General features: G+C 41.3%; 1 protein-coding gene across 3 annotated transcripts in view; it reads left to right on the top strand.

Annotated features, from left to right (window-relative positions):
• The window catches only part of TMEM131L (transmembrane 131 like), a 168,259-nt gene that overhangs the window by 139,392 nt on the left and 2,355 nt on the right, over positions 1 to 26,512 (top strand). For all 3 annotated transcript variants that reach the window (XM_077139755.1, XM_077139756.1, XM_077139754.1), the window contains exons 26-33: positions 795 to 946; positions 9,729 to 9,853; positions 12,207 to 12,370; positions 13,525 to 13,710; positions 16,014 to 16,092; positions 17,080 to 17,162; positions 24,378 to 24,498; positions 25,606 to 25,697. In XM_077139755.1, coding sequence (XP_076995870.1) covers positions 795 to 946; positions 9,729 to 9,853; positions 12,207 to 12,370; positions 13,525 to 13,710; positions 16,014 to 16,092; positions 17,080 to 17,162; positions 24,378 to 24,498; positions 25,606 to 25,697 — 1,002 coding nt within the window. The remainder of the gene's footprint in view (positions 1 to 794; positions 947 to 9,728; positions 9,854 to 12,206; positions 12,371 to 13,524; positions 13,711 to 16,013; positions 16,093 to 17,079; positions 17,163 to 24,377; positions 24,499 to 25,605; positions 25,698 to 26,512) is intronic.

Genomic DNA, 26,512 nt, shown 5'->3' with positions numbered 1-26,512 from the left:
TGCATGGTGGCAATCGAAACTGTTTCAGATTTCAAAGGTATGGTTAGTGATTCTCAGTTAAAAGAGAAAAGGAAAAGGTATTGAAATACTTTTTAAGTTAGAACTTACATTAGAATGCTGAAGCTAGTTATTGTGCGGTTGAAGTTGGTTTAATCAAGGCTCTATTGTGAGGTAGGTGAGAGGAGAAATATACTTATAAATGAAATCACTTGAGAGAAGATGGAAAAAACATGTTCTCAGCTGAGGGTCCCCTTGCCGCATAACCTTTGCCATATGATTTATCTGCCAGCCGATTTTTCAGCATACAAGCATGTTCGCTGCAGGGCAAGGGTTATTTACAGTAGATGCACCTTACTGAAATGATTCATGTGTCGTTTGGTGGTGACACTTCACATTTACATCTTCTGGTGTAACCCTTATAAGAGTTTAGGGTAGGCAGGGAAGGTGGTGGTATCTCCATTTTATACACAGAAAATTCAGATTCAGGCAGTTTAAGAGACTGACTGATGATAAAATTAATCCTTGGCTGAGTCATGAACAGAACCCCAGGTTTTTACCCCTCTCTCCTGACTTTTTTCCTTGACTTCTTATAGAGATTGTTTGTAGAACTCTTACGTGCATTTTCACCTGTAAGCAAAATAAATTTCTAGAGCATTATGGATGTTATAAACAGTCCTCAGGTCTAAATCTTACTAAAGCAAAGTATTACTTGTTTGGTACGGGAAAGAGATTTAACTGTGGGGACTATGAATGAAATAATTAGCTAGAAATTGAATCATTTTTATTTATTCAAGGGAATAATCAGCAAGTGCCTGTCAAGAATGAAGCAGACAATACTGAAACTTTGAAAAAGCAAGTTGACGTAAAATCTTCCTCAGAGAAGAAGATTCACAAACTATCTAAGGAAGACCCATGTTCTGAGAAGCAGGACATATCTTCGGTTGAGGTCTGTGTCCATTTTTTTTCTTACCTGTTACCAAGAACAAATCCCATTTTAGTATTTAGCTCAGAGTACAAATATTTATGTAATAACAGTGTACCTATATATTTAATATCTTTCAAAGGGGATCGTTAAATCATGCATTTGAATCCATTTTGATAAAGGGTAAGTTGAATGTGTTTATCAGAAAATGTTTTGGTGATCTATTATACATGAGATACAAAAATAATTTTTAGTGAAACCAGATACCTTTTACTCTCAAGAAATGCTGTTTTTAAGCACGAGTCAATTCCTGGTGCTAAAGATGGTGGCATAGACCCAGATCAGAGTTCACCTCTCCATTTAGTACCTAACATCCATTTTTAGGACATAGTCTTGATGAGTTGGAGGAATAACCGTTTAGCTGGGGTGAATATAGGACTTTTAACAGAATGCCAGAAGAGACTAGGATCCAGGTTTCCCACACTGTCACAGCTCGCTCTGTGCCTTCCTGCCAGGCTCTCAGCCTTTTGAAAAGTGTCTAGAAAGCAGACACCAGCTCTGAAACTATGGTTTATAGGAGAAAACAAACAAGTCCCAGATAAAGGTGGGAAAGGTATTTAGGAGAATGTACCTACTTTACATTAGAAGAGAGTGATCTGTGTTAGCATAAGCACAATGAAAAGTATAGCATTTCAACTGTGCAAACACACGTACTGTAGTAAAAGTGAGCGAAAGTAATAGAACATGCAAAAGCCAGATAGACTCCCGCCTAGCAGAAGTTTAGAAGAAAATGTGTCTAAATACCCGAAGGAAACTCTGAATACTGAACATTATAGAATATGAATTCAATAAAATAAGACCTTTCAAAGGCAAATTAATAGATGAGAATGAGATTAAAAGGGATATTATGGATATACTAGAGAAATAAATGAAGAACCGAATGACAATGCACATATAATGGCTGGGAATTGAATTATTTACATGAAGGAAAAGGCTTTGAGATAATTGGCATGATTAAAGGAATTAATTTAAGAGATTAAAGTGTTTAGAGAGAAGATGATAAATGGGACAAAGAAAAAGACAATCCAATATAAGACTAATGGTTGCGTAGTTGTGACCAACAAATGGATCAGAAAGGTTCTCAGAGATGTAATAAATGAAAATTTTCTTGATATGAGGGAGGAACTGAATTTATTGATCCAAAGGACACACTATGTACCCCAGGAAAAACTGATGCATAATAATAGATGTAGACATACCCTAGTTTAACTAATGAACTTAAAGCATAAAAAATATGCAGGAAAAGGGAAGTAAACCCAAACTTTGGCTGCCTGAGACTCCTCCATAGGGACATTTAATACCAGAGAACAGTAGAATAATGCTATTGAAAGAAGGAAAATGTGAACAAAGACAATTATTCCCACTTAAGTGCCAAGACAACATATAAGCATCCCCCAACACAAATGAACTGATAAGGCCTTCTTGAAAAATCAGGTTGACAGAACCAAGATAGGTAAAGAAAGACTCAAGATTGAAGAAGCCATGTTGAAAGGTCTGTAGATGAGATTTCAGTCCATTTCATATCTAGAATTAAGACTTAGCTATTGCTAATTTTAATTACAGAACAGAATATAATATTATAATGTCAACAAAGTTAAAATAGTAATATAGTCTCCAAAAATGGGAGCAGGGATTGAGAGAGAGGTGAAAAGAATATGTTTTAGTTTTATCTTTCTTAGTAGAGAATCAGTACTATAAAACAGAAACACATAGTTTAAAAGGGTGAACAAAATTTCCCAGTCTTTTCTAAATTTTAAATTCAAATAAAATTGAACCTTAACATTTTTATTTTTAAAAATAAAAATAATATATGGTCCCAGTGTTATAAATTATTTATATTTCTGTATGTCTGTCCCGCCATAGTGTCCCGCACATATTATGAGTGCATAGGCACATAGATATCCAAAAATAAGATTTGCCACATCATTAGTTGGAAACTCTGGGATTATACTGAATGGTGGGATTTTGAGAAATTTCTTTTTCTCTGTTTTGTTTAAACTTTGTAACAAACATCAGTCTTCCATTTAAATAAAATGGAAGCGATACACATAAGTATATCGCAGTCATTTCATACTGAGATGTTATTTCTGTAAACAAGCACCAAGATTTTAGCGCATACTAGAGGGGATTTCAGAGGCTGAGGAATCAACTTAGGCTGCAGTGACTCAGAGATAGAGAATTCTGATTTATGTGATGAATTCAGATTGTATCTTGTGAAGCACAGTTGCGTAATTAAGAGCACGGACTTTGCAGTCCAACTTCCTGGGTTTGAATCCAGCTTACCACTTACTAGCTGCATATTGTGGGCAAATGACTTAACATTGCAGTTTCTTTATCTGTAAAATGAGATAATAATCATATACCTACCTCACAGGGCCATTTGAGGACTAAATGAGTTAATATGATAAGTGCTTAGGATAGCAGCATTTCTTAAGTACTGGCAAGTAGTAAGTACTAAAGAACTAATAGGTATGATCACGATCACTGTCAACAGCTGTGGGTGGCTGTATTTTGAAGTGAGTGTTCTAGTTTGCTAGCTGCTGGAAGGCAATATACCAGAAATGGAATGGCTTTTAAAAAGGAGAAATTAATAAGTCGCTAATTTACAGTTCTAAGGCCAAGAAAGTGTCCAAATTAAAGCAAGTCTAGAAATGTCCAATCTGAGGCATCCAGGGAAAGATACCTTGGTTCAAGAAGGCTGATGACATTTAGCATTTCTTTCTCAGCTGAAAGGGCACATGGCAAACATGACAGCATCTGCTGGCTTTTTCTCCAGGCCTCTTGTTTCATGAAGCTCTCCAGGAGGTGTTTTCCTTCTTCATCTCCAAAAGACTCTCTGCTTCATGGTTCTGCAGCGTTCTCTGCTCTCTCAGAATCTCCTGGCTTCCTGTCTTGTTCTCTAGCTTTTTCCAAAGTTCTTCTATTAAGGGATTCCAGTAAAACCAACCAAGACCCACCTGGAATCCAGTTTAATACCCATTCTTGAGGGAATCAACATCTCCATGGAGATAAGCTAATTAAAGTTTCCAGTGTACAGTACTGAATAGGGATTAGAAGAAACTGTTGCTCGCACAAGGTTGATTAGGATTAAAACATGGCTTTTCTAGGGTACATAAACCTTTTCAAACAGGCACAGAGAGTATAGTACGCAGTGAAACGTGCAGAGCCAGGCTTTCCATAAGAAGTCGGGATTTTCCCTGTGGATGTTAAAATGGAAGCATGACATGGAGTCCTCTGAGGTGCATGCAGAGAGCACAGAAGCCGAAGTCTGAATCCTGGGCAGTGTTGATGGTATGGTGGGGGAGTGTGCGGGTGTAACAGGTGTACAAAAGGCCAGCCAGAAGAAGACAGGGCACGCGTTCAGGAGCAGAAACAAGGCCACTGAATTGGGGAAAAGAGGGAATGAAGGAAGGTCGGAGTTGAACATAACCACTTCTTGATAAGGGGTCTGGCATCTTTCATACTGCCCTGCAGTGAAGTAGAAACAGATGCTGAGATGCACAGCCTCTACTGGCCCCACAGTCTTGTCTGCCGGAGAAGCTGTGACTTCTCCAGGGTCCTCTCTGGTTACTGCTAGCCCTACAGGTGAGATGGCCCTGGGGAATGGTACTGCAGGGTACTAACACTGACCCCCACCAGTGTGGGTGCCGTTCCCCTCTCTCACTCTGTCTCTACCCCAAAATCTTCCCTGACTCCGTGGGCCAGGCGTAGCCCACCATGTGCCCTTAGCGAGGGTAGTTTTCTTCTTCTCTCTACATCATCATCATTAGATCCTTGAGAGCATGTCCCTGCTCTCTGTCTTTTATCTCTCTGTCCCTGGTGCTCAGAAAGTTCCAGTGCTCAGTTCCAATGGTTATTGACTAAATAAAGCCAGGACAGCAGGCCAGACCTCTTGATGGTCAGTAAGCCAGGCAGAGCTGCACCTTCCTCCTTCCTCTTCTGGTCTGCAAGCCTGTGTGGGACAGACTCTTGCCCCCGGTGGTGACAGATTGACAGTAAGGATGCAAGTCTGAGGAATGTGGGGGATTCAGCCTGTACTTGTGGGCCGAAGTAGATTTCCAGCTGCAGCTTTGGGGGCTGTAAGTTGTCATTTCTTTGCTGTCTCTGTAACTCACTCCCTGTTTATTAGAACTGTTCTTTAAAATCCCATGTGTGCACTTTCCATTTCATTGTTAGTTTGGAGAGAATTGTTCTCAGTAAACACATTCCCGAGTGCAGTGCTCAAAGTTTGTTTTTCTTGCAAATTCTTAGGGCCTAACTTTGCAGCTTAGAAAATTATGTAAATGTGTCTTTAGTACAAAGTTAACATTCCGCTGGGTTTATTGGCAAGGAAGGTTGAAGCCCAGGTTTGAAAGCCACAGACTAAATTTTAATCCTAGTCATGGCTATTTATTTTCTTTTAAGCAGATTTTTTTTCCTTAGAAAAATAATACATAATTATTATGGAAACATAAAGAAGGAGGAAAAAAAATGATCCATTGACAAATGAACCACTTGTAACGTTTTGCTTTATTTTCTACGCAAATTTTAAAAATTGGATCGTTGTGTATATACAGCTTTGTTATGCTATTTTATGTTCTCACACCATTAAAAGTTAATGGGGGTGGGATAGGGTGCAAGGGTAATTCAGAGGTAGAGTCTTGTTTACTGTGCAGGAGACACGGCTTCGATTCCTGGCCCATGCACTTCCCCAAAACAAACAAACAAGCAAAACAAAGGAAAACAAAGAAACACAAAAATTCAAGTGGTGCTGTATAACAGGATACTCACATGGAAAAAGAATGAAATGTGACCCCTGCCATACAGCATACGAAAAAAAGTTAATGAGGACCTTTGCTTCCAATGGTTACATAACATTCCATTGTTCATGCCATAATTTAAACCATTCCCCTACAGTTGGACATTAATATTATTTCCGACTCTTTACCTTCATACATAACTCTGTGATGAACAGTCTTCTTCATCAGTCTTGCTAAATACCTGATTATGCCCTTGTTACAGACTTGGAGAAACAAGATTAAAGGGTATAAATTTAGGTGATTCCTTATGTTGTTGCCAAATTGCTTTCCAGAAAGGTGGTACTGATTTATATTCACGTCCTTGGTATTTGAGAAGAAGGCAAGTTGTGCTCTTCTCTCACCAGCATCATTTGTCATTTGCAAAATCTTGGTTAGTATGATAGGTGAAAAAGTGATTTTTTTTGGTTTCAATTTGGATCTCTTACTAGGTGTCTTCATTTCTCAGGGCTGCCATATCAAAATAGCACAAACTGGATGACTTGAAATCTCTGTTAACGGTTCTGGAGGCCAAAAGTCTGAAATCAAGGTGTTGGCAGGGCCACACTTCCTGAGTCTGGAGTGGAACATCTATTCTTTGCCTCCCTCCTGGCTTTTGGCATGGCTTGGTGGCAACCCATGGCCATCTCTGCCCCAGCCATCACGTGGCAGGCTCCCCTGTGCCTGTCTGTGTCTCTTCTCCCCTTCCTAAAGGGACACCAGTCATAATGGATTAAGGGCCCATCCTACTCAAATATGACCTCTTTTTAACTTGCTAATTCCATCTACACAGATCGCACCCTTTTTCTAAATAAAGTTACTTTCTGAAGTCCTAGGGATTAGGGCTTCAACATATCTTTTTGGGGGACACAACTCAACCCAACATACTTGGGGGACACAACTCAACTAGGTATATTCCTTCCTTTCATTTTCCATAAAATAAAAAAGGAAAAATTGTCTATCGAATCCTACCACTCAAAATAAGTTCTATAAATTAAGAAGTAAATGTCCAACCCAATGCCACTTCCAGTGTTGAAAGGCAGACACTGTTAAATATAGTGTATTTTCCCAGCTGCTTCTTAAGTCTTTTGCAGACATAAACATGTATGTAAACACATCTGTACTATTTATAAACCAAAATGGAATGGTTTGTAATTTGCCTTTCTTAAAAACATTTTATTATAAGATATTTTGGATGAGCTCTTCATGATTTTTGGCCTTTTGTATTTGTTTATTTGCATTTTGTGTCCTTTGCCCACTTTTCTGTTAGTGTGAATGGTTTTTCATAGGTAAAGGTATTGGCTCTTTCTTAAAGTCAGATTTTTTTCTCAGTTTGCCCATTCCCTTTTATTTTTATTTGTTTTTATTTGTATACAACAGTGGCTTCAGGAATGTTTTTCACAATCTGTGATTTTTCTTTGATTTCTTCTTTTGTTTTTATTAAAGCTCAGGAAAGCCTTCGCCACTCTGAGATCACTTTTAACTTAACTAGTTCAAAGTGTTCAATAATAATGATAATAGCTAATTCATTTTATATTAAGGTCACTGTGTGCCAGGTAATTTAATACTTCTAACAAACCTGTGAAGAAGACATACTGTCATTGAGGAAGTGGAGGCCAGGAGAAGGTGTGACTTTGCAGCCTAGTAACAAACAAGGAATGAGATTCAAACCAGGCAGTTCAGTCGCTCAGAGTCTGTGATCTTAATTGTGCTTCTACATGGACTCCCTTAAAAGTAGTACATCATTTTCTTTCAGTTCCCTGGCCTGAGACCCTCAGAACCTCATAGCAAAGAGCTGAATTGTCTCCATACTACTCTTCCTTGCAGTTTTGACAAGTCTGTTGCTTTGGTTCTCCAGGGTGCTGTCCCCTCTGTTCCATCCACTGCCTCCATGCAAGCTGGTTCATCTCTGAGCCTGACTCCTGCCATCTGTCTGCACTCCACCTCAAACCCCACCCGCAGGGAGAACCTTCTGAGCTCCTGCCAAATGCCTCTTCACAGCCCATTACTTTGGATGGTGCTGTTTACCCCTCCCCACCAAAGAGAAAGGTTGTTTGATAGTTTTTCATTGCTCACTGCATCTTCTGCATTTTCCTCTTTTTTCCAGAAGCTCTTGTCGTTCCCTGCTGTGTTTGCTTATTGACCCTACTTCTGGGTCGTACCACTCACTCTTCTGAGGTCAGCTTATCCCACACCCTCCTTTCCTTCCTTACTAATTCACAGAGAACGTGGTGTTTCTGATCTGCAAATCCCACCATTTGGCAGTCCTGAATATACTTCCCTCTTGCTTGCACATGATGGCTATTCTAACTAGATCGATTTGAGAAAGACAGCCAGTGTCAGAGTGGCTACCAACCGGCTCAGCCCTTCTCTGATTCCAGTTAGAGACCCATCCCTTATTTGTACAAGACTCTGGCCTGGACAGAAAGGCTCAGGTACTTTCTATGTTGAAAAGCCTTTTGTTGGCCCTTAGTTAGAGCAAAAGATGATTTTTTCATAGAAAAATTTTCCATCCCAAAGCTGGAAATACACAAGGGAACAGTATGTGAGCAAATATGATGTGTACTTCGTGTTTAACATTGGATCATGTATATGCAAGTCTTTATTTCGTATGTTGGGGGTGTAGCATCAAACATGAACAGAAAGCATAAAGCCTGTAACACAGCTTTGTGTGTTTAACGTGTGTTTTTAAAATATCTTCAGAATCATAAAAAAAAAAAAGCTAATAATACTTATTGGGGAAAAATTAAAGGAATATAAGGAAAAAAGCAAAAATCTCATAATATCATCACGTAAACAGTTAAAATTTTATTTTTTTCCTAGCGCTTGTTTATCTTTGTCAGCATGTTGCTTTAATAGGCACATGGAGCGTTCTGCACCCAAGATTATAATGTGGACATCTAAAACTTTTTATTTTTATTTGTCTAAGTCATTCTTGAGCGTGTATTAGAACCTCATGGATTCCTATTCTGATGTCTGGACCAACCTTCTGAAAAAGAAGGTAAAATGAGTCGGTCTTTGCCCCCTTCATGAAATATGAATCCTAAGTTTCAGTAGGAAGAGGACTGTCTGGGCAATGAGGGGATTTGCCTGTATGAGGTCAGTGAAGAAGGCGTTTTCCTCCCAAAAGGATCTTGAGAGTTTTCCAAGCTGTAGGGATTCCCTGTGAGCTTCCACCACCTCCCGCCTGCAGGCAAGGCCTCTGCTTTTAGGGAGCATTGTCGTGGAAAGAAGAGAAAGAATAAGTATTAGGAGAAGTTAAAGACATGAGCTACTTTAAAACTTCCAAGGGCAGGGGCATTCCTCCACCATGGGCCTGTGAATAGACCGCGCCAAACATTTAAAAGAGGAAAAAGCCCCCCCCCATAGATATATGATTTATATATACATATTTTTTATATATGTAACTCATGCTGAATTAATTTTTTTAGAACCACGCTTTTAAGACATCAAGTATATTCTTGCCTTGTCTATCCATAAAGCTTAAACTTGGAGCATTCTATAAAGATTTGGCTGTTCTAAAGTTCATCCATAAACAAATAATGTAAATATAAAAAGACTCCGGTATTGCATTTTTGACTGATTTTTCCTTCAGTAGTAATTCATATGAGTTGCACAAACCAAATTAACAGGTGAAGGTTGGAGGATTTATTGCTGCTGAAGTTAACAGCAAGTTGGCCATAAATTGCTAGCAGATGTTTTTTCCTTTTTAGCCCCTGAGGAATTTTATAGGCAACTTTCTTTTTTTTCCTTCTCTTTCTGCAGAGATTGAGGAAAGTAAAGAAAGGAGGGAAATGAAAACAAACTAAAGATTGAGAAATTTATGTCTCAGTTTTCACCAGTGCTGGAAAGTTCTGAAATCCGATGGAATTGGTCTTCTTTCTAAAGTTTTTAAAAAACAAAATCACAGAGAGGTTTTTATTCACGTTTAGGCAATAAAACCACTTGAAGGTTTTCTTTTTCCTTTTTAGCAAGAAGATCCTTATAGGAAGAAGAAGCTTCAGGAGAAAAAGGAAGGAAATTTACAAAATTTAAATTGGAATAAAAATCGAACATGTAGAAAAAACAAGAAAAGGGGTGTGACTCAGATCTCAAGGTGTGTCATTTTTACAATCCTTTAAAATTTTTACCTGCTTTTTCACTTTCTAATTTTGTAATTGCTGTTGTCTTGTCACCTTGTTTCAGTTTTGTTGGTATACAGATAGATGTATTTAGATGTTTGAGATGAAGTATATTCTTTAAAAAAGTTAATGTCTTATGTATTTATTTACTTTATTAAAAATACCTAAGCGTGAATTTTTTTTTCATCTTTCCTTTATAAAATGCTGAAAGATATAGGAGGTTTTAGGGAAAAAGCATAAGACATCCCCCCATGCCGAGACTTTAATGCTGCCTGTGAAATGCAGAGGTGTGTGGGGCTGCCTTTGCTGGCCATGTGGGGCAGGCGCTCTAGAAAACCACTGGCCACAAGCAGGTGTCCTGCTCTCAGCTTGACCACTCACCCCTGCGGGCAATCTGCAGTGATAACCAGGTCAGTAGTGTGTGCATTATGACTCTACCCAAATAGTGTAGTCTCGGGGTTTTGATTTCTTACGTTAGACTTGCAGCACCGCACGCGCACGTGCCCAGTGCCTCCAGCAGAACATGCTTTCCTGCTTGCTGTTGCTTCCCTGGGGGTGTTGCACTGGGCATGCCACCTTCCAGGGCCCGCGTTTTCATGGCAGGCTCGCTTCTGTTTCATTCCCTTATTCCTGTGCGAGGCTCTCCTGGGGTGGGGATATTAAGTCTACTTGCTTCCTGCCTTGTAACTCCTCTGACCTCCCCACTGTGGCTTTTTCCTTCTTTTGAGTGCTGCCATGGAGGTTTCTTTCTTGTGAGCTCAGCTAGGTATTTAAATGTTCCAGTTAAATTTTTCGCTACAATTCCTAATTTATCTGGGGAAAGAGCTCCCTACCCTGCTTTCAGTTGAGCATATTGTCAGAAGAGAGCTCTGGCATAGCAACCCCTGTTGTGACAGGGACGGCCTGTCACAGTGGAAGCACCGGGGGCTTGTTTACAATGTCTGTCCCACGTGCTCTCGGACAGTAACCTCGAGCTCAGAGCCCTTCATTCAGCATTGTCATAAGCTCCCCAACAATTCTCATAGACAGTCTGCTGGAGAATTGTTAGGCAGCGCCAGGGCTTCTTCAAGCTCCAGTTCTATACCCAGCTGACATGGAGCAATAAGCAAAATACAAATAGGGAAAAAAGCCAACAACCCTATTATTTTATTTTTAATTATTTTTAAATGCTGATCGGTGGTTATCTTTATCTAGGCTGAATCATTTTGAAAGCTACAGTGTGGTGTACCGTAGAAAGGAAAAAAAGTTAAACCTTGTATTCTTTTACATATGCTTTCATAAAAATTTGATTGACTCTCAGGTAACTTTAACATGTTATGGTTTCCTGATGTGAGCATATGGAAAGATGTAAAATTAGAGTGGAAATTCACCAATTAAATATTATACTTTGTTTTTAAAAGCAGATTCCTGACATGGCACTGACCATGCTGAAGAATTCATTGAAAATTGTTATAAAATAACTTGAAAGTTATTAGACTGTTTGGTAACATGATACTTAACACTTATGTTGTTGTTAGATTGTTTCCTTGGCTCTTGTTTCTATCTGTTTACTCTTTTTTATCCCATTAGAAAACGGTGACGTCATTTGCCGTCTCTCATGTATTTGCCCTTGTTACCTGTCACCCTGCAAGCCTAACATTAGGTGCTGCGTCTTGACTGTGTAAAATGATCTAAGACACTCCCATAGCATTACATATACATTTCTTTATTGCCCACTTAGGAAATTTTATTACAGTTCTTTCCTCAAGGAATTCACAATCTAATAAGAAAAGTAGTATTAGATGGTGAACTCTTTTGAGAAGGATTTTATTCTTCTCTGTGGCCTCTGCACGTTTCATAAAAATATGTGGCACGCGGTATTCACTCATGCTTACTAAATGAATGAATGGAAATATATTTAAATCACTGCTCAATACCTTCCCCCTGTACACCAAAGAGCAGGCTTGTATAAGGAGGGAAAGATGGGGGGGTGGGAGGAAGGGAGGAAGGGAAATAAGGAAGCAAGTCAAGTATCCTAAGTTCTAGTTCTGAACTTTTCTCTTATCAGTTAACCTGGAGTGACTCATTTAACCTTGCAGTTTTATTCCTTTCACTGTAAAACAAGAAATAATTTAAATGAGCTCTACATTCATTCTAGTCCTAAAATGGCAAAATCTTTTCTTACTAATCTCTCCCCCTTATACTCATCATATTATCCACCCAGAGCCAAAGAGAGAAGGCTCCAGGTTGTCCCAAATTCATCTTGTCACCTCTAATAAGTCTCATGGAGAAGATGCATGTCTATATACATGACAAAATATGGATTTTGATTTTTTTGTGCTCTTCCAGGCCTTCTGAACATAGTGAATTAAAGCTTGTATGCAATGAATTTGAAAGGTCTGAGCCAAGCGGTGACATTGATGTAAGAAACTGGTGTATACGGGAAAATACCGGGGAGATTTGTAAAACAGATGCTGAAATTGGAAGCTTACCAACTGCGCAGGGAGAAGCTGGTATGTAACGACACTGAGCTGTGAAAGTTGTCAGGATCAAACCAGAAAGCTGAGATTCTTCTGAGCCTGGGTAGGCCTCCAGTGTCACCACCCGACCTCCCCATTCCCTATTTGTCCTTATGCATAATACTGCCAGGAACGAGGGTTCCTTAGTCTAGATAGGTGTGGATCCCTTTGATATTGGGAGAGTGGAGGAATATCCAGGTGAGAACTGTGCTACCACCTGAGCCAGGTAGTTCTTATGGAACCAGGCTGCTGCCCCAGCCAAGGACTGCTTGGTGGTATCCAGGGAGTGGGAGGTTGAGGAGCATTGAATGCTGGGTCCAGGTTAGGGCAGAGAATAGTAGGAGGCCCTTCAGGGGCCATTGAAGCTAGTAATGCATGTTGGGTATTGGGGTGGAGGAGGGGGTTCTGATCACCCCAACATCCTCTTCTCCCAGGCACCTAACCCATGCACAGGCTGGCAGTGTTAACTCTTTATCTCCATCCTCTTATTCATTCCCTTTGCACTCATGTTGCTTTTTGGTCTTAGTGAAAGTTCTTCCCACCCACACATGAATGATATTTTGAAACTCTTAGTGGGCGTCTTTGTAAAAGGGGCAGGGTGGGGATTATCTACAAACCCCTAGTCCTACAGAATAGCTTTAGTTTTCTTTTTTTTGTATGCTGTGTGGTGGGGCTCACTTTTCATTCTTTTTGCATGTGACTAACCCATTATTGCAGCACCGATTATTGATTTTTGATTTTTGGAAGTGCATGGGCCAGGAATCAAACCTGGGTCTCCCACATGGCAGCGAGAATTCTACCACTGAACTACCCTTGCACCCCTGCTTTGATTTTCTTAATAGAAGTGTTTGTTACTCCCAGAACCATTTTTAGATGAAGATTACAGTTAGTATTGATTCTTGAGTTTGATTGCCAGTCCCAAAAGCAGAGTAGATGTACACTTGCCCTCCACTAAATATTAAAGTTCTATCATTAATTTCTTCCTCCTTCTTGCTGAATGAGCCAGAGGTAGGAGACCCTTAAGTTAAACTTAACCTTCTTCATGATTTCATCTCTCTCCTGGATGAGAAAGGGCATCCAGTTGGCATATTATTTACATGGATCTTGACTTCTCTGCATGGGGTCAGCTCTTCTCTTCCTTTCCCCAGAGGATTACTACCAGAAGCCTGAGAAGAAGTCTGTGGAAAAGTTTTGCTCAGATTCTAGCTCAGACTGTGGAAGCTCCTTGGGAAGTGTGCGTGCCAGTCGGGGCAGCTGGGGGAGCTGGAGTAGCACGAGCAGCTCTGATGGGGACAAGAAAGCTGTGGTGGACCCTCAGCATCTCCTCCCTGCTGGTGAGTGTGCGAATGCATCCAGGTGTCTGGAGTGGCCCCTTCTTTCTGCTCTCCCTCTGTCCCCAGTTCAAGTCTACATCTGCCTTCCTGCACCTGGAGAACGTCTGAGACCAGGATTTGAGTACTACTTATTTGCTTCAGACTTGGGTGCTAATACAGAATTACTTGTTTTTAACTTATGTAAATTAAATCATGCTTCAGTATAACATTCTGCATCTTGCTTTTTTTACTCAACGTCGTTTTCTGTAGCTCCGTGTCTATAGATAAAGTTCATTCTTCTTAACTGTTAACGTTCAACATAGGAAACTTTAAGCCTTCGTGAAGGATTTCCTGCCCTCCACTAAGTATTAAAGTTCTATCATTAATTTCTTTCTCCTCCTTGCTGGATGAGCCAGAGGTAGGAGACCCTTAAGTTACCTTCTACATGATAACCGCCAATGCGGTTCTGTAACACACATTTGTGTGTTGCCCTGTAGCTTAGCTTCTCTCAGCACATGCACACTCTGCCCACAGTGGCGAGATAGGTTGGACCTGCATTCCTATTCCTTTCTTACATGCGAGGACCCAGCAGGTGCACCTGTAACTGAGGGGCACAGGCTCAGAGGGGCCATGCAGCTTGTTCACCCCACACCATTCCCTCAACAGCAGCTTGGGCTTGAGTACAAGTCTCCTCTTCCCCAGGTACAGGGCACTTTCCAGTGTATTTCTCTACCTCTTTTTAAACTATTTGATGTGTATCAGCAAGTGGCCAAGTTTCCCCCAGCAGCCTTTGGGCTATACTTTCTTTCTCCCTTCTATCAGCAGTGTTACCCATAAAAGAAGATCTTATCTGAGAGACCAGCGTAGGAGTGTCGTCCATAAAATATCCTAGAGAAGATACCCACAGTGCTATTTATATGACACTTGGTCTGTATCTGTAATATTGATGGCTTCAACATTATAGATTCAAAATGCAATACATTACTATTAAAAGATCAGTGTTTCTCTCCTTTTTCACTGTTGCCCCCCCCCAAAGCCTTTTTAGACATTTTCCCCCCTGATCTCCCTATTTTCCCCCCATAAGTTTTTTTTTCTTTTTTCTTTTGCATGGGCCAGCACCGGAATCCAACCCGGGTCTCCGGCATGGCAGGCGGGAACTCTGCCACTGAGCCACCGTCACCCGCCCTCCCCATAAGTTTTTAATGCCGTTGATATACTGTATGTTTGTTAGTTACTGTATGCTGTGCTTTATATATAAAGAAACAAACCAGTTTCACTCTCTCAGAGGCTGTATTGCCCCCACTGAGAATACGTGGACTTAGACGAAGGTAACCAGTGTTTTGTTTGGAAGCGGGGAGCGTTATTTTGGCCAGAGGAAGCTTGGTTTTCACAGCCTGCACCAGCATAGCTGCCTCTGCCACTGAAGGCTAAGGCTGCCTGACGACGCTAACACCGTATTTTTTTAAATCAGTATTTGACAGTAACAGAAACAGAAGTGGAGTTTTTGCTTGAGAGTAAGGTCAGCAGCAGAAAAATGATGACAGTTATTGACAGAATTGCTGTACAGTGGCCTGGTGCGCAGTCTTTAAGTTGCTTATGAAGATTATATAGTAGCAGGGAAATGTGCCAAGTTAAATAAAAAAAGACAGTGTGTATATGGAGTATGATCCCAATTTTATTTATTTATTTTAAAATATTTTTATTTAAGAAAACAAATAATACATTTAGAACCAGTAAAAATGGATATCTTAGCTTAACCATAAGCATATTTAAATAAAGTATCCATATAATCGTAGATCCCAATTTTATTTTTAAAGTTTGATACATACACACTTGAAATTGTGAAGAAATATACCTAAATATTGATAATGGTAGTATAATTGCAGGTGATTTATATTTTTATTCTTTGAATTTTTATTTATTTTCATAGATTTTCTACAATGAGTATATATTATTTTTGTATTGGAGTGGGAAATGGGTGCTGTAATTATATGGTTAAATGTCTTTTATTAGAAGAAAAAATTATATTAACTTTGTGTAGCACTTGGTCTATACTATAATATTGATGGTTTCAATATTACAGATTCATAATATAATGCATTATTAATTAAAAAATCAGTAAATTTAAATGTTGAGTTTGTTTTCAATGAAAATATATACGTTATAAAACAGTCTTTAAAAATTAAATTACTGAATGTGTGAATATCAGTTACAGTGAGAAATAAATCCCTCATTAGAGATGAATGATATTAACAATCTGCATTTTAAAACAGAATCTATGCAGCTGATTTACATTTTAAAACCTTGTGATTTTTTTTATGCAGGAGGGAAGGTCTCCCAAAACGACTTTTCTTCTGAAACTCCCGTCTCCTTGAATCTTTCTCATAACATCTGCAGTCCCACGTACGTTTTTAATTTTCCAACTTTTACAGTTTATGTACAGCTTTTCTCTGTGAACTGTTATTTCTTCTTTGTAATTGGTTCTGTAGAATAAAAGCATGAAAACTTTGTATTTTAAGGGTACATGTAAGGAAAAATACACTTTTACTAATAATTCAGAAAGAGTGATTCTTCTAAGTATTCTTGGTTTATGGGTTGGTGTCTCTCCTATCACTTCTCTTTTCAATTATGTAGCTGAGTTAGAACATATCTTTTTTTCTGAAAGGAGAAAGAAGCAGCAGTAGTTATTATAAGGATAGAAACAATCTACTCTTTGCTAGAACTTGAAATAAAACTGAGCTTTGTTGATATAGAAATGTTTACAAAAACTTAGTAGGTGCCACACATTTACAAGCCCACTGTATGAAGATTTCTGCAGCATTGGGCAAAATAAACAGTTACCTTTCATTGAATGGGAGAAGAGGTAGGGGAGAGTAGGCATAAGGAGAGAGTGGCAGGGTAAGAAATGATAAATGGGTTTCTTAGGCACCCACCAGTGTGTGAGGAGGGCAGGAAGATGTAAGTAAATTGGTGAACTTGTGGAGAAGGAAACGCAGCTAGTATGCAGTGAAGGCTCAGTATGAACTGTTTTTGTTAGGGGTAGACGGAAACTAGGGATTCAGAATTGCTGCTAACCAGTAGTAGGCAGATTCGAAACTGTAGATTACTTCAGTTGCCTTAACTCCATAAAACTGGTGGTTAAAATGGTTTCGTTTTTGAAAACCAGACTTTGCTGAATCTTGGGAATTTAATATTTCTCAACCCTTTTCTGACCATGCACCTTTATGCCTCTAATACCTGTCTCTTGGGAGAAGAATTCTCATGGAAGTTCAGTCAGACTTGGTGATCCAATTTTAGTATGTCCTTGCAAAAATACTAAATACTTTTTATTTTGTATTTCCATCAGAAAAAAATCAGTAGTTCCTCATTTTTTCATTTTCCCTGCTGCAGAGATGTGAATAATCTCCCACAAGGTGCAGGAACTCCCTGTCGCAGCCTTCCTGATGTGCCTGCAGGTATTGATGAAGATAAAGGTGAGGGACTTGGCTCACATTATAGGCAACCACCATGCATGTTGTAATCCTGACTGGTGAGCTTGAGAAGGAGGAGGGTGGGTGGGACAGGGCCACGTCCCCATTGCCCTCTTCTCTAAGCCATGTCCTAGGGCTTTGTGCATTGCGGAGGCACACCTTCTAGACTGACCTCGTCGGGGGGCCTCTGACTCCACCTTACCGTGGTCCTTCCCAACCCTTCTGCCTCCTTGGCCACCGGGGGCTGCTGCTGCATTGGGGTGACCTTTTCTAGTCTGAGACAATATAAACAAAATGGGCAATAGCATGGCCCAAGAGAACAGAAGCCTGGTCGGAGAGCACGCCCCGGGTAAGGCTCAGAAGAGAGGCCTGCTGAGTCTGCCCTGACGTGCTGGTGACCTGCATTTCTCCTGCACCACGGCTGAGACCAAGGGCTGTAGTCCTTCAGATCTTCTGCCAGGTGGGGGAAGACGGGGGCCTGAGAGCACGGAAATTGGAGTGGATCAGATGGAATCCCCAGTCCTGGGGCTCCCTCTGGTGTGAGATTAATAGCTCCATTTCTCCTTTATGTTTCTTGCCCTTTTCTACTCTTCTTCTACCTCTCTTTGTCTTGGTTTCTGTCTCCTGTTTCATTCTAGCACCTCTTTTCTGTCTGATTAAGGTCAGGAATTGTGGCAGGATAAGCCAAATTTTCACTCTTGGTATCATTTAGCTCTAATACACATACTTGCTTTTAATTATTTTTTAACCTGGGCAGGCACCGGGAATCGAACCTGGGTCCTCTGGCGTGGCAGGCAAGCATTCTTGCCTGCTGAGCCACCGTGGCCCGCCCCACATACTTGCTTTTTTACTCGTGTGAATTAAGTGCTGTACTTAAAAGCTGCAGAGCACATTAGAGCATTTATACGTTGAAAGCATACGACTTCTGTGCTATTCCTTGGGTAAATTTTGGACTGACAACATTATCAATGGAAATTATTTGTAAGTTAGAGCTGTTCTTTTTATTTTTATTGTAAAACCTTAACAAGCAAACATACTAACATTCTTGACACACATTTTATCCATGGTGTATAGTCAGTGGCTCACAACTATGATACACATAATTGTGTATTCATCACCGTGATCATTTGTTTGAACATTTGCATCACTCCAGCAAAAGAAGTAAAAAGAAAAAAAGAAAAAACCCATACATACCAAACCCCTTGCCCCTCCGTCTCATTGACCACTAGTATTTACATCTACTCAATTTATTTTAACCCTTGTTCCCCTTATTATTTGTTATTTTTTCATCCATATTTTTTATTCATCTGTCCATACCCCAGATAAGAGGAGCATCAGACACAAGGTTTTCACAATCACGTAGTCACATTATAAAAGCTGTATCATTTTACAGTCATCTTCAAGAAACGTGGCTACTGGAACACAGCTCTGTAGTTTCAGGTACTTCTCTCTAGCCACTCTAATACACCATAAACAAAAAAGGAGATATCTATATAATGCATAAGAATAATCTCCAGGATTACCTCTTGACTATGTTTGATATCTCTCAGCCACTGACACTGTATTTTGTCTCATTTCTCTGTTCCCCCTTTTGGTCTAGAAGGCTTTCTCAATCCCTTAATGCCAGGTTCTGGCTCATCCCAGGATTTCTGTCCCACGTTGCCAGGGAGATTTACATTATGGGAGTCTTGTCCCACGTAGGAGGGGGAGGGCAGTGAGTTCACTTGCCATGTTGGCCTAGAGAGAGAGAGAGAGATAGGCCACATCTGAGCAACAAAAGAGGTTCTCTGAGAGTGACTCTTAGGCCTAATTTTAAGTAGGCTTAGCCTGTCCTTTTCACGGATAAGTTTCATAGGGGTGAACCCCAAGATCGGGGGCTTGGCCTATTGATTTGGTTGTCCCCACTGCTTGTGAGGGGAATTTGAATATTTCTCCCTTTCTCCCCATTCCCCCAAGGGAACTTTGTAAATACTTCTTTATTCACTGTCCAAATCACTCTGGGATTTATTGTGGCATTGCACTGAGCTGGACAAGGCAACAAAATCTCACGTCCTATTCAAGATTCCAGGTTCTTATGGTGTTCAATTAAACTGACCAGACAAGTTAAATTAGGATATGCACTAGCCAAAGAATAAATTTTGCAACAAATAAACATTTCTCCTTTTAGTCTCACACAGAAGTTGAAGTTTTAAAATATGGATGATATCGTCCTTTACCGAGTCTTCTGATATACCGTAGTCCTGCCAGATCAGCTTCATTCATATCTCTACTTGATGTCTGATCACTTTTTCAACTTTTTAGACAGTTCCTGGATGTGGTATTGTTGTCTTTCAAAGCTTTAGAGCTCTAACTCTGAGTCTCAAAAGTTTCTGGGAAAGACCATGTTATATACAAACATCTCACTGTCTGAGAATTTAGAATTAACAGGTCCATCTTATGAATGTATATGACTGCTGTAAGAGCTACAATCTAGGACCTTTACAATATGCCCCAAACTGTCCCATGCTCTCAACTTCAGTTCATCGAATTTTTGTATTTTAATTAGTCCATATGATTGATGCATGATAATATTTGTCTTTTTTGTTCCTGACATTTCCTTTGGCATACAGGAGCTAAGTGTTTTCAATAAAGAATCTTAAATTCAGTAATCATTAATTTGCTCAGGCAAGGTTTGGAGGAAGTTTAGAGGGTACTGCTTTTTTTTCTTACCGGTTATGGAGATAGGATTTCACTAATAGTGGAAAAAAATTAAAATGATCAAAACAGATACCATTCAACATGTTATTTTATTTTTGTTGCCAGTTGGAGAGAGAATTATATGTAATCTGGTGTTCTAATTCACGTGTGTGTGTGCGTGTAAGTGCCTTTGCCTTGTTCTAGTTAATAATCTTCAGGTATTTTTGATGACCTGTTACAATCTTTGGTTAAGTATTAAAGCCACTAAAGAAATGGTTTTCTACAAAGCACTGGTCCCATCCCCTTCTTACTGTCCCCACCTCCCTCATATCCACACTTTCATTCTTGTGCAGCTTACATTTCCTGGTCCCTACAGTCACTTCGTGTTCACCTGACAAACCCACAGTCATAGCTTTACCCCCTCTCCACTGGCTTTCTGTTCCCGCGCAGATGAAGGAAGCCGGAAAAGCACCCAAGGGCACGCTGCCTGACCTCTCGTAGATTCATGGCACTAACTTCAAGTGGTGCTGCTGCTGCTGCATTTCCCCGCTTCCTTCTTTGTCCCACTCCCCTCCTCTGTCCTCACTTTTTCCTGTGCCTTCTACCTCTTTCTCTCTCTTAGTTGATCTTGCTTTCTATTTTACAAAAAACAGAGAAGCACTTGGAAACTTTTAGAAAGCTCCCACTCTCCCATCCACCCCTTCCACCATTATGCCACTTTTTGCTTTGAACTTGTCTAATCTTCATTTAATACAGCCCTGCCCTCCAAGGATATTGCTTGGCACATTTCCCCTTCCCTCTTCCATCATCAGGTTTTTTCTAATGCATCGTTCCTGTCAGCATATAATATTTTATAATACCTCCCATCTTGAAAAACAAAAAAGCAACTCAAACCATCCCTTGACCCACTTCTCCAGCCTGCCATTTCTCTACTCCGCTTTTAAGGGAAACTTGAGAGGAATAGTCTGTGGTGGCTAATTCAAATTCCCTTCCTTCTGTTCTCCCTTGAAACCCCTCTAATCTGGCTTGTGCTGCCACCGCTCCACTGAAACTGTACCTGCGAGAGTCACCACGTTAAACCCCAGACTCAGTGCTCAGTCTTCAGTCTCTGAGCTGACCTGCTACAACCAGTGGACCGTCTGTTCATCTGTGTCGCGATTCACCTCCCCTCATCTCCTCGCCTCTCGTAACGTGTGTGAGCACCCCTAGTGCTGTCCCATGTGCTCTTCTCTAACTGATCTCTTCCAGTTTCAGAGTTTTAAATCTTACCTTACAACTCCCCAGGTATATGCCCGAGCCTCTCTCCTTTGTATCTTATAGCCAACTGCCAGTTTGACATTTTTACTTGGGTATCTAAGAGGTGTCCTAGGCTAAATGTTTGATCTTCGAACCTGTGCCTCTTCCAGTCTTCCCATTCAAACTTTCTGATAGCTCAAGCCAAAGATCTCAGAGTCATCCTTGACGTTATTTCCTTATAACTCACATCTGACCTTTGTCCTCTTCTTTTAGCTTTCTGCCTTCCAAATATAACCAGAATCCAATCACTCCTTCCTACCTCCACCATAATTGTCCTAGTCCAGCCGTCATCATCTCTCACTGAAATTCCACAGTAACTTCCTAACAGATGCCCTTGTTTCTACCCTCACTCCACTTACAGGCTATTTTTAACATAGCAGTCAGAGTGATTGTGTTAAGATGCAAGTTGGATTGTGCCATAGTCAAGAACTGTGAAGAGTCTACAGCTGTACTTGCAAGCTCTTAAGTTAGCTTGCTACAATTTTGTAGCTGCTGGCAAAGAGAGGAGACTTCTGGGTCAGAGATAAAGAACATTTAGTGCAATGAGTGGCATGGGCATCAGCAGATTTGCAGCAATTTCCCTTTTCCCCCTGTCCCTTATACTTTCTGGGGTTTGAGGTATTCCCTTGTCAAGTGCCATGTTTTTTGCTCCCCTTCCACTACCAGAAAATCCTTGAATCTTTTCAGGTAGCTCTAATTTCACTGTTTTCCCATTTAAGTCCCACCTACTTGGACCACCTTTCGTCTGGAAGGTCTTGTGCAAGAGGGGCAGAGATGTTATTATGAAACTTACAGAGTTCCCAGTTAGGCCTGTGTGTGCACTGGAGGGGGACCCAGTGAGCAGTGTACTCAAGTGAAAGGTCATCATCCTTGTGATTTAGGACCCTGTTGGTGCATTGAGACTCCAGGTATCTCACCCCGGAGTCTGAAGCCACTCAGAACCCTTTGGGCTGGGATAACATTACCAGAAGGTGGACCGACCAGGTTGGCCTGGGATTGCTGTTAGGGTCAGCATCATGTCTCAGGGAATGTACAGGGCAGAATTCTGAATGTTCAGGATAGGCTTATGTCATCTCCCTTCCCTCCCCTCACCCCCATAAATACATTCAACTTACCCCATTTGGTCCCGCTTATTGCCTAGGAAATGGCTAAAGAGGAGATGGTCCCCTTTCTGGGGACAGCTGCATTCATGGACAATACTGCCTCACTAAGGTATGTGGACTAGGTGAGGTGAGATGTAGAGTCAGAAATCTTTTTGAATTGATTTTTTGAGGAAGCTCTTCCAGTGCTCACCAATACCAGAAGTCTGTGGATAGGAGGGAGCATGGAAGGTGCATCAAATACTTAAGACTGTCAGCCCACCGTTGAGTGACTTTTGGCCTGGAAAGCCAAAAAAGCATGATGCAGTTTATGTCTAAGGGCCACGATGGTGTGGTTGAGTTGGCTTGTTGAACTAGAACAGCAGCAACTTAACCTGAAAACGTATTAACGGGGCGGCACCACTAAGAGCCTGGAACAGGGGTCAGAGGTCGAAGGTCATCAGTATGCCAGGAGTAAGGTGGGCAGTGCCCTGTGGCTTTGCCTCAAGACAGATGGACCAACTTTGGCTGAAGTCACAAGTCTGGCAGGTGGTGGCAGCCTCTACGTCAGAGCCTACTGTCCTGACCTTTGCCTAGTCTGTGCTGCTGGAAGAGTTGCCAAGTCCAGCAGCAGTGGTGGCCATCTGGGTGGTGCAGGCTTACTCAGGAGCTCGATTCCAGTTGGTGTCATTAGAAAACGACCCTCACCATGGTGTGCTACTTAGAACATTTAATCAGAAGCCAGGATTTGTTTCTCTGTCTCAGTCCCAAAAGAGGGATGTCTTTAATTTTCCAGTCTGAGTTTTCCAGGTGGCAGACCAAGCATAGAGGCCAGGGATAATAGCTCGAGAGTCAGTGAAGACATAACAGGGTTCATCAGGGGGAGAATTGTCCAGAGCTACGAGAATCGCCTTGAATTCTGCCCACTGGCTAGAGTAACCACATCGTTTTCGGTTCTACATAGCTGGCCCCCAGGTTGGACAGATGTTGCAGCCAGTGGACACCGTCCGGTTTCAGCTTAGTCATACCATCTGTGAACAAGACCCAGGCATTTAGGGCCCCACTGCACCAGCATCTGTGCATGAAATGCAGAATCAGGGATAAAGTTTACCCCAGAGGGATAGCTGCCACTTTTTCACATAAAGCTGCGATGCGACTGAGGTTGGACCAGCTACACAAACGTCAGTATATTTGTGTCAGTTTCGTTCCCCACCCAGGTACCCCCAGGGTGACTCAAACAGGCCCGTATACATGCCTGCATATGCATTGGGTTGTGTTACAGAAGAGGAGCTCTGAGTGTAGGGAACTCAGACCTTTTGCAATAGGCAGTAAGCATGCCTGCCCTTTGCTCTAGAGGAGGACACTCTATCTTCCAAGGCTTTTACTTAACAACATCTTTAAGAAGGTAGCTCAGAGCAGAGGCAGGCAGCGCCTCTCCTTGTAAGAATATAAAAACGTGAGAAACTTGGGGAGGTTTGTCTGCTAAAAACCTTCCAGTGGCTTCCCATATGATTGAGAGTAAATGCCAAAACGTTTGAAGTGGCCCACGGCTCCCAGTCTGCTCTGACGTTCCCCCTCCCTGTCCCCCTTCCCCACTCCTGGCTGCCCTGATGTCCTTGCTGTTCTGAACTCAGTAGGCGCATCCCGCTTCAGGACCTCTTTCCACGGCCTGCAGCACTCTTCCTGGTAACCACCTGGCTCACCTCCTTCCTCATGCACAGCTTTGATCAGATGCTACCTCAGCGAGGCTCTATTCAAAAGCGCTGTTTGTCCTCTTAGTGTTTACCATAATGTGTCATGCTAGACTTCTGACTTTCTTTGTTATCTATGCTCACTTGACTGTCAACTTGTCCACTGCAGTGACCTTGGTGTCTGCAGCAGTGCCTTACCTCAAGCAGGTCCTCATGTGTTTCTTGAGTGAACTAATCAGATAATCCAGCTCTGGAGACAAGTTGTACACTGTCTGAAAGAAAAAAGGTCACAGCGGTATGCTCTGTTACAGCATTATATCCCGAAAGGAGTCAGAGAAGGCAGAAGAAGTCAGTGTGGGGAGGGGACGTGGGCCAGAATTCCCTGGAGAAAGAAGTTGGGCGCCGCTTGGCAGGAAGGGTAAGGGAGGTCTCAGTGGGGAAGGAGGTGGACTGAGAGGCCGTGTTCTCGTCCTTAGGTCTTCACCCACCCGGAGACCTGTGGCCCCCCCAGCCAGTGTGTCTGACAAGCAACTTAAACTGCAGTCTGGAGAACGGCGTGCCTTGTGTGATGCAGGAGGCTCCTCTTGTTCACAATAGGTATACTTTCGGTCTCTTATTTGTGCCTTGACGGGCAGAAGGGCTTGCAGTAGGGACTTGAATTCCTTTTGTTAAGTAGTCCTTACGAAAATTAGAGCCACGCTTCCTTACTTCAGTGCACGTTAGCTGTGTCTTTCTGTCTGCCTGTTAGAGCTGTATTGTAATGTTTTAGAAGACAACAAACCAGACATTGAGAGAAGCATGAAAGGAAATAGAAGTAGTTACAATTGGTTATATCATTAGTTTCCTTTTTTTAAATGAGAAAGGTGATAAGTTAATATATGAGAGAAAATTTTTTTAAAGTCACTCATAATTCCTACCCCCAACAGAGCAAAGACTTATCTCCATTTTTTTGTAGTATTAATCTTCAACCTATTCAACAATATAAAAGATTAGATAGTTTGAGTATCGAAAGATAGTGATACAATGACATTTGATAGGAATATGTCATTCTATTAAAGAAATCTGAGGAAATGTTAATATTTTGCCTAAGCACAGATCCTATTTGAACATTTTTTTTGTTCTGCTGATTACAGCCATTTTACTTTCTTAATTTCTACTTTTCCAAAATGAGAATCGAGTTTGCAGTAGTGATCCCGAGTATCAAAAAGCATAATCTTCCTAGTTGTGATTTATCCGAGACGAATGCTGGTCTGGATCTCTGAGTGAAGGGGCCATTTCAATAGCAGAACCTTTAAAAATCCTTCAGGTGTGTGCTTTGGCACTTGAAAGACGTCCATGGTTCTTCCATATGCGAATGAAGCCAAGGCCTTGGATTCTGTCTCTGGTTGTCAGGCTCGTCAAGCACAGCTATAAGTAAAGTAGGCTGCCAGCCCCATCCATCCCTGCCAAAGACTGGCTGAACATTTAGTTAGTAAGTCTTTGAATCGGCAACTTGAGAAAATACATTTTTTATTTTCTGAAATTGAGGAATAAGCAGTGGTTAAGTTGTTGGGTAATATAGTGTGAGGGTCCATAATGATTTGAAAGTTGTGAAACGGAAACAAACGCTTAAAATATGGTGTTTCCCCCAAATTGTTTTCCTCCTCCTTGACTTTGTCTCTTGACATCCTGTTTCTGAAATCAGACCTCTTGTTCTTTTTGTAGCGGTTTCATTGATTGGAGCACAACTTGTGATGGCCAGTTTCCCAACATGTACTGTCCATTGGAACTGAACGATTACAATGCCTTTCCGGAAGGTAAAGCTATCTGTCCCAGTGCCATTCTGCATATGGCCGAAGCAGGAAGGACGTGGACTTGGGGCACTAATGGGAAGATGTGTGGGAGCCGACTTGGGAGGGAACGCTGCTCACAGTGGCTCCCTGAGAACCTGCTCGTGCTTGCCTGCCGTGTAGTTTTATGTGACTAACAGAAAACTCTCTCAATCTGGGTGTCTCGGGCTTCTACAAATTGCCCTATTTATTCCTTCAAATTAGATAAAATTGGGTCATTTCAACTTATATGGATTATCTCTTTGGGTTGTCTGAGGCTTTAAAAGCTGTCTGCCTGAAAAGCCTTGCAAACAAGTCCCAAAGAAAGTAGAAACATTTACCTCTTTGTTCTTCAGCCGGTACTGATACTTCTGCCCTTGGTGGGACTTCAAAGGAAGGAGAGGAGTTCGGAGGGGAAATAGTGGGAAATTGGCAGATGCTTGGGTTCAGGCATCTGTAATATAATAAATGAGATATGGGGTTTTCCTGATGAGCTGGAAAATGTTCCTAGTGCAGTGCTTTACTTGTTAGGTTGTACACTGCAGTCTGATCATTATTTGATCATTATTTTTCATGGCCCAGGTTCAAGCACGAGGGAAAGGGGTAAGCAGTTCCTTAGGTACTCTACTTATTGGACTTTGGTATATGCATTGCTCTGTGCTGACCACCAGAGGGTGCTTTGGTAATTTCCTCCCTTATATAATTGTGAGACATTGTATTTACCAACTTCTTACTGTATCCAAGCCGTAAGCTTGGTCTCAGAATGCATTTATCATCCCATATGGCATTTGTGAAGGTAGCTG

The sequence above is a fragment of the Tamandua tetradactyla genome, chromosome 22 (genome assembly GCF_023851605.1).
Source record: "Tamandua tetradactyla isolate mTamTet1 chromosome 22, mTamTet1.pri, whole genome shotgun sequence".
In the NCBI taxonomy this organism is placed as follows: Eukaryota; Metazoa; Chordata; class Mammalia; order Pilosa; family Myrmecophagidae; genus Tamandua; species Tamandua tetradactyla.
Note: the sequence above shows the minus strand (reverse complement) of the source record. Positions and strands in the feature narration are given on the sequence as shown.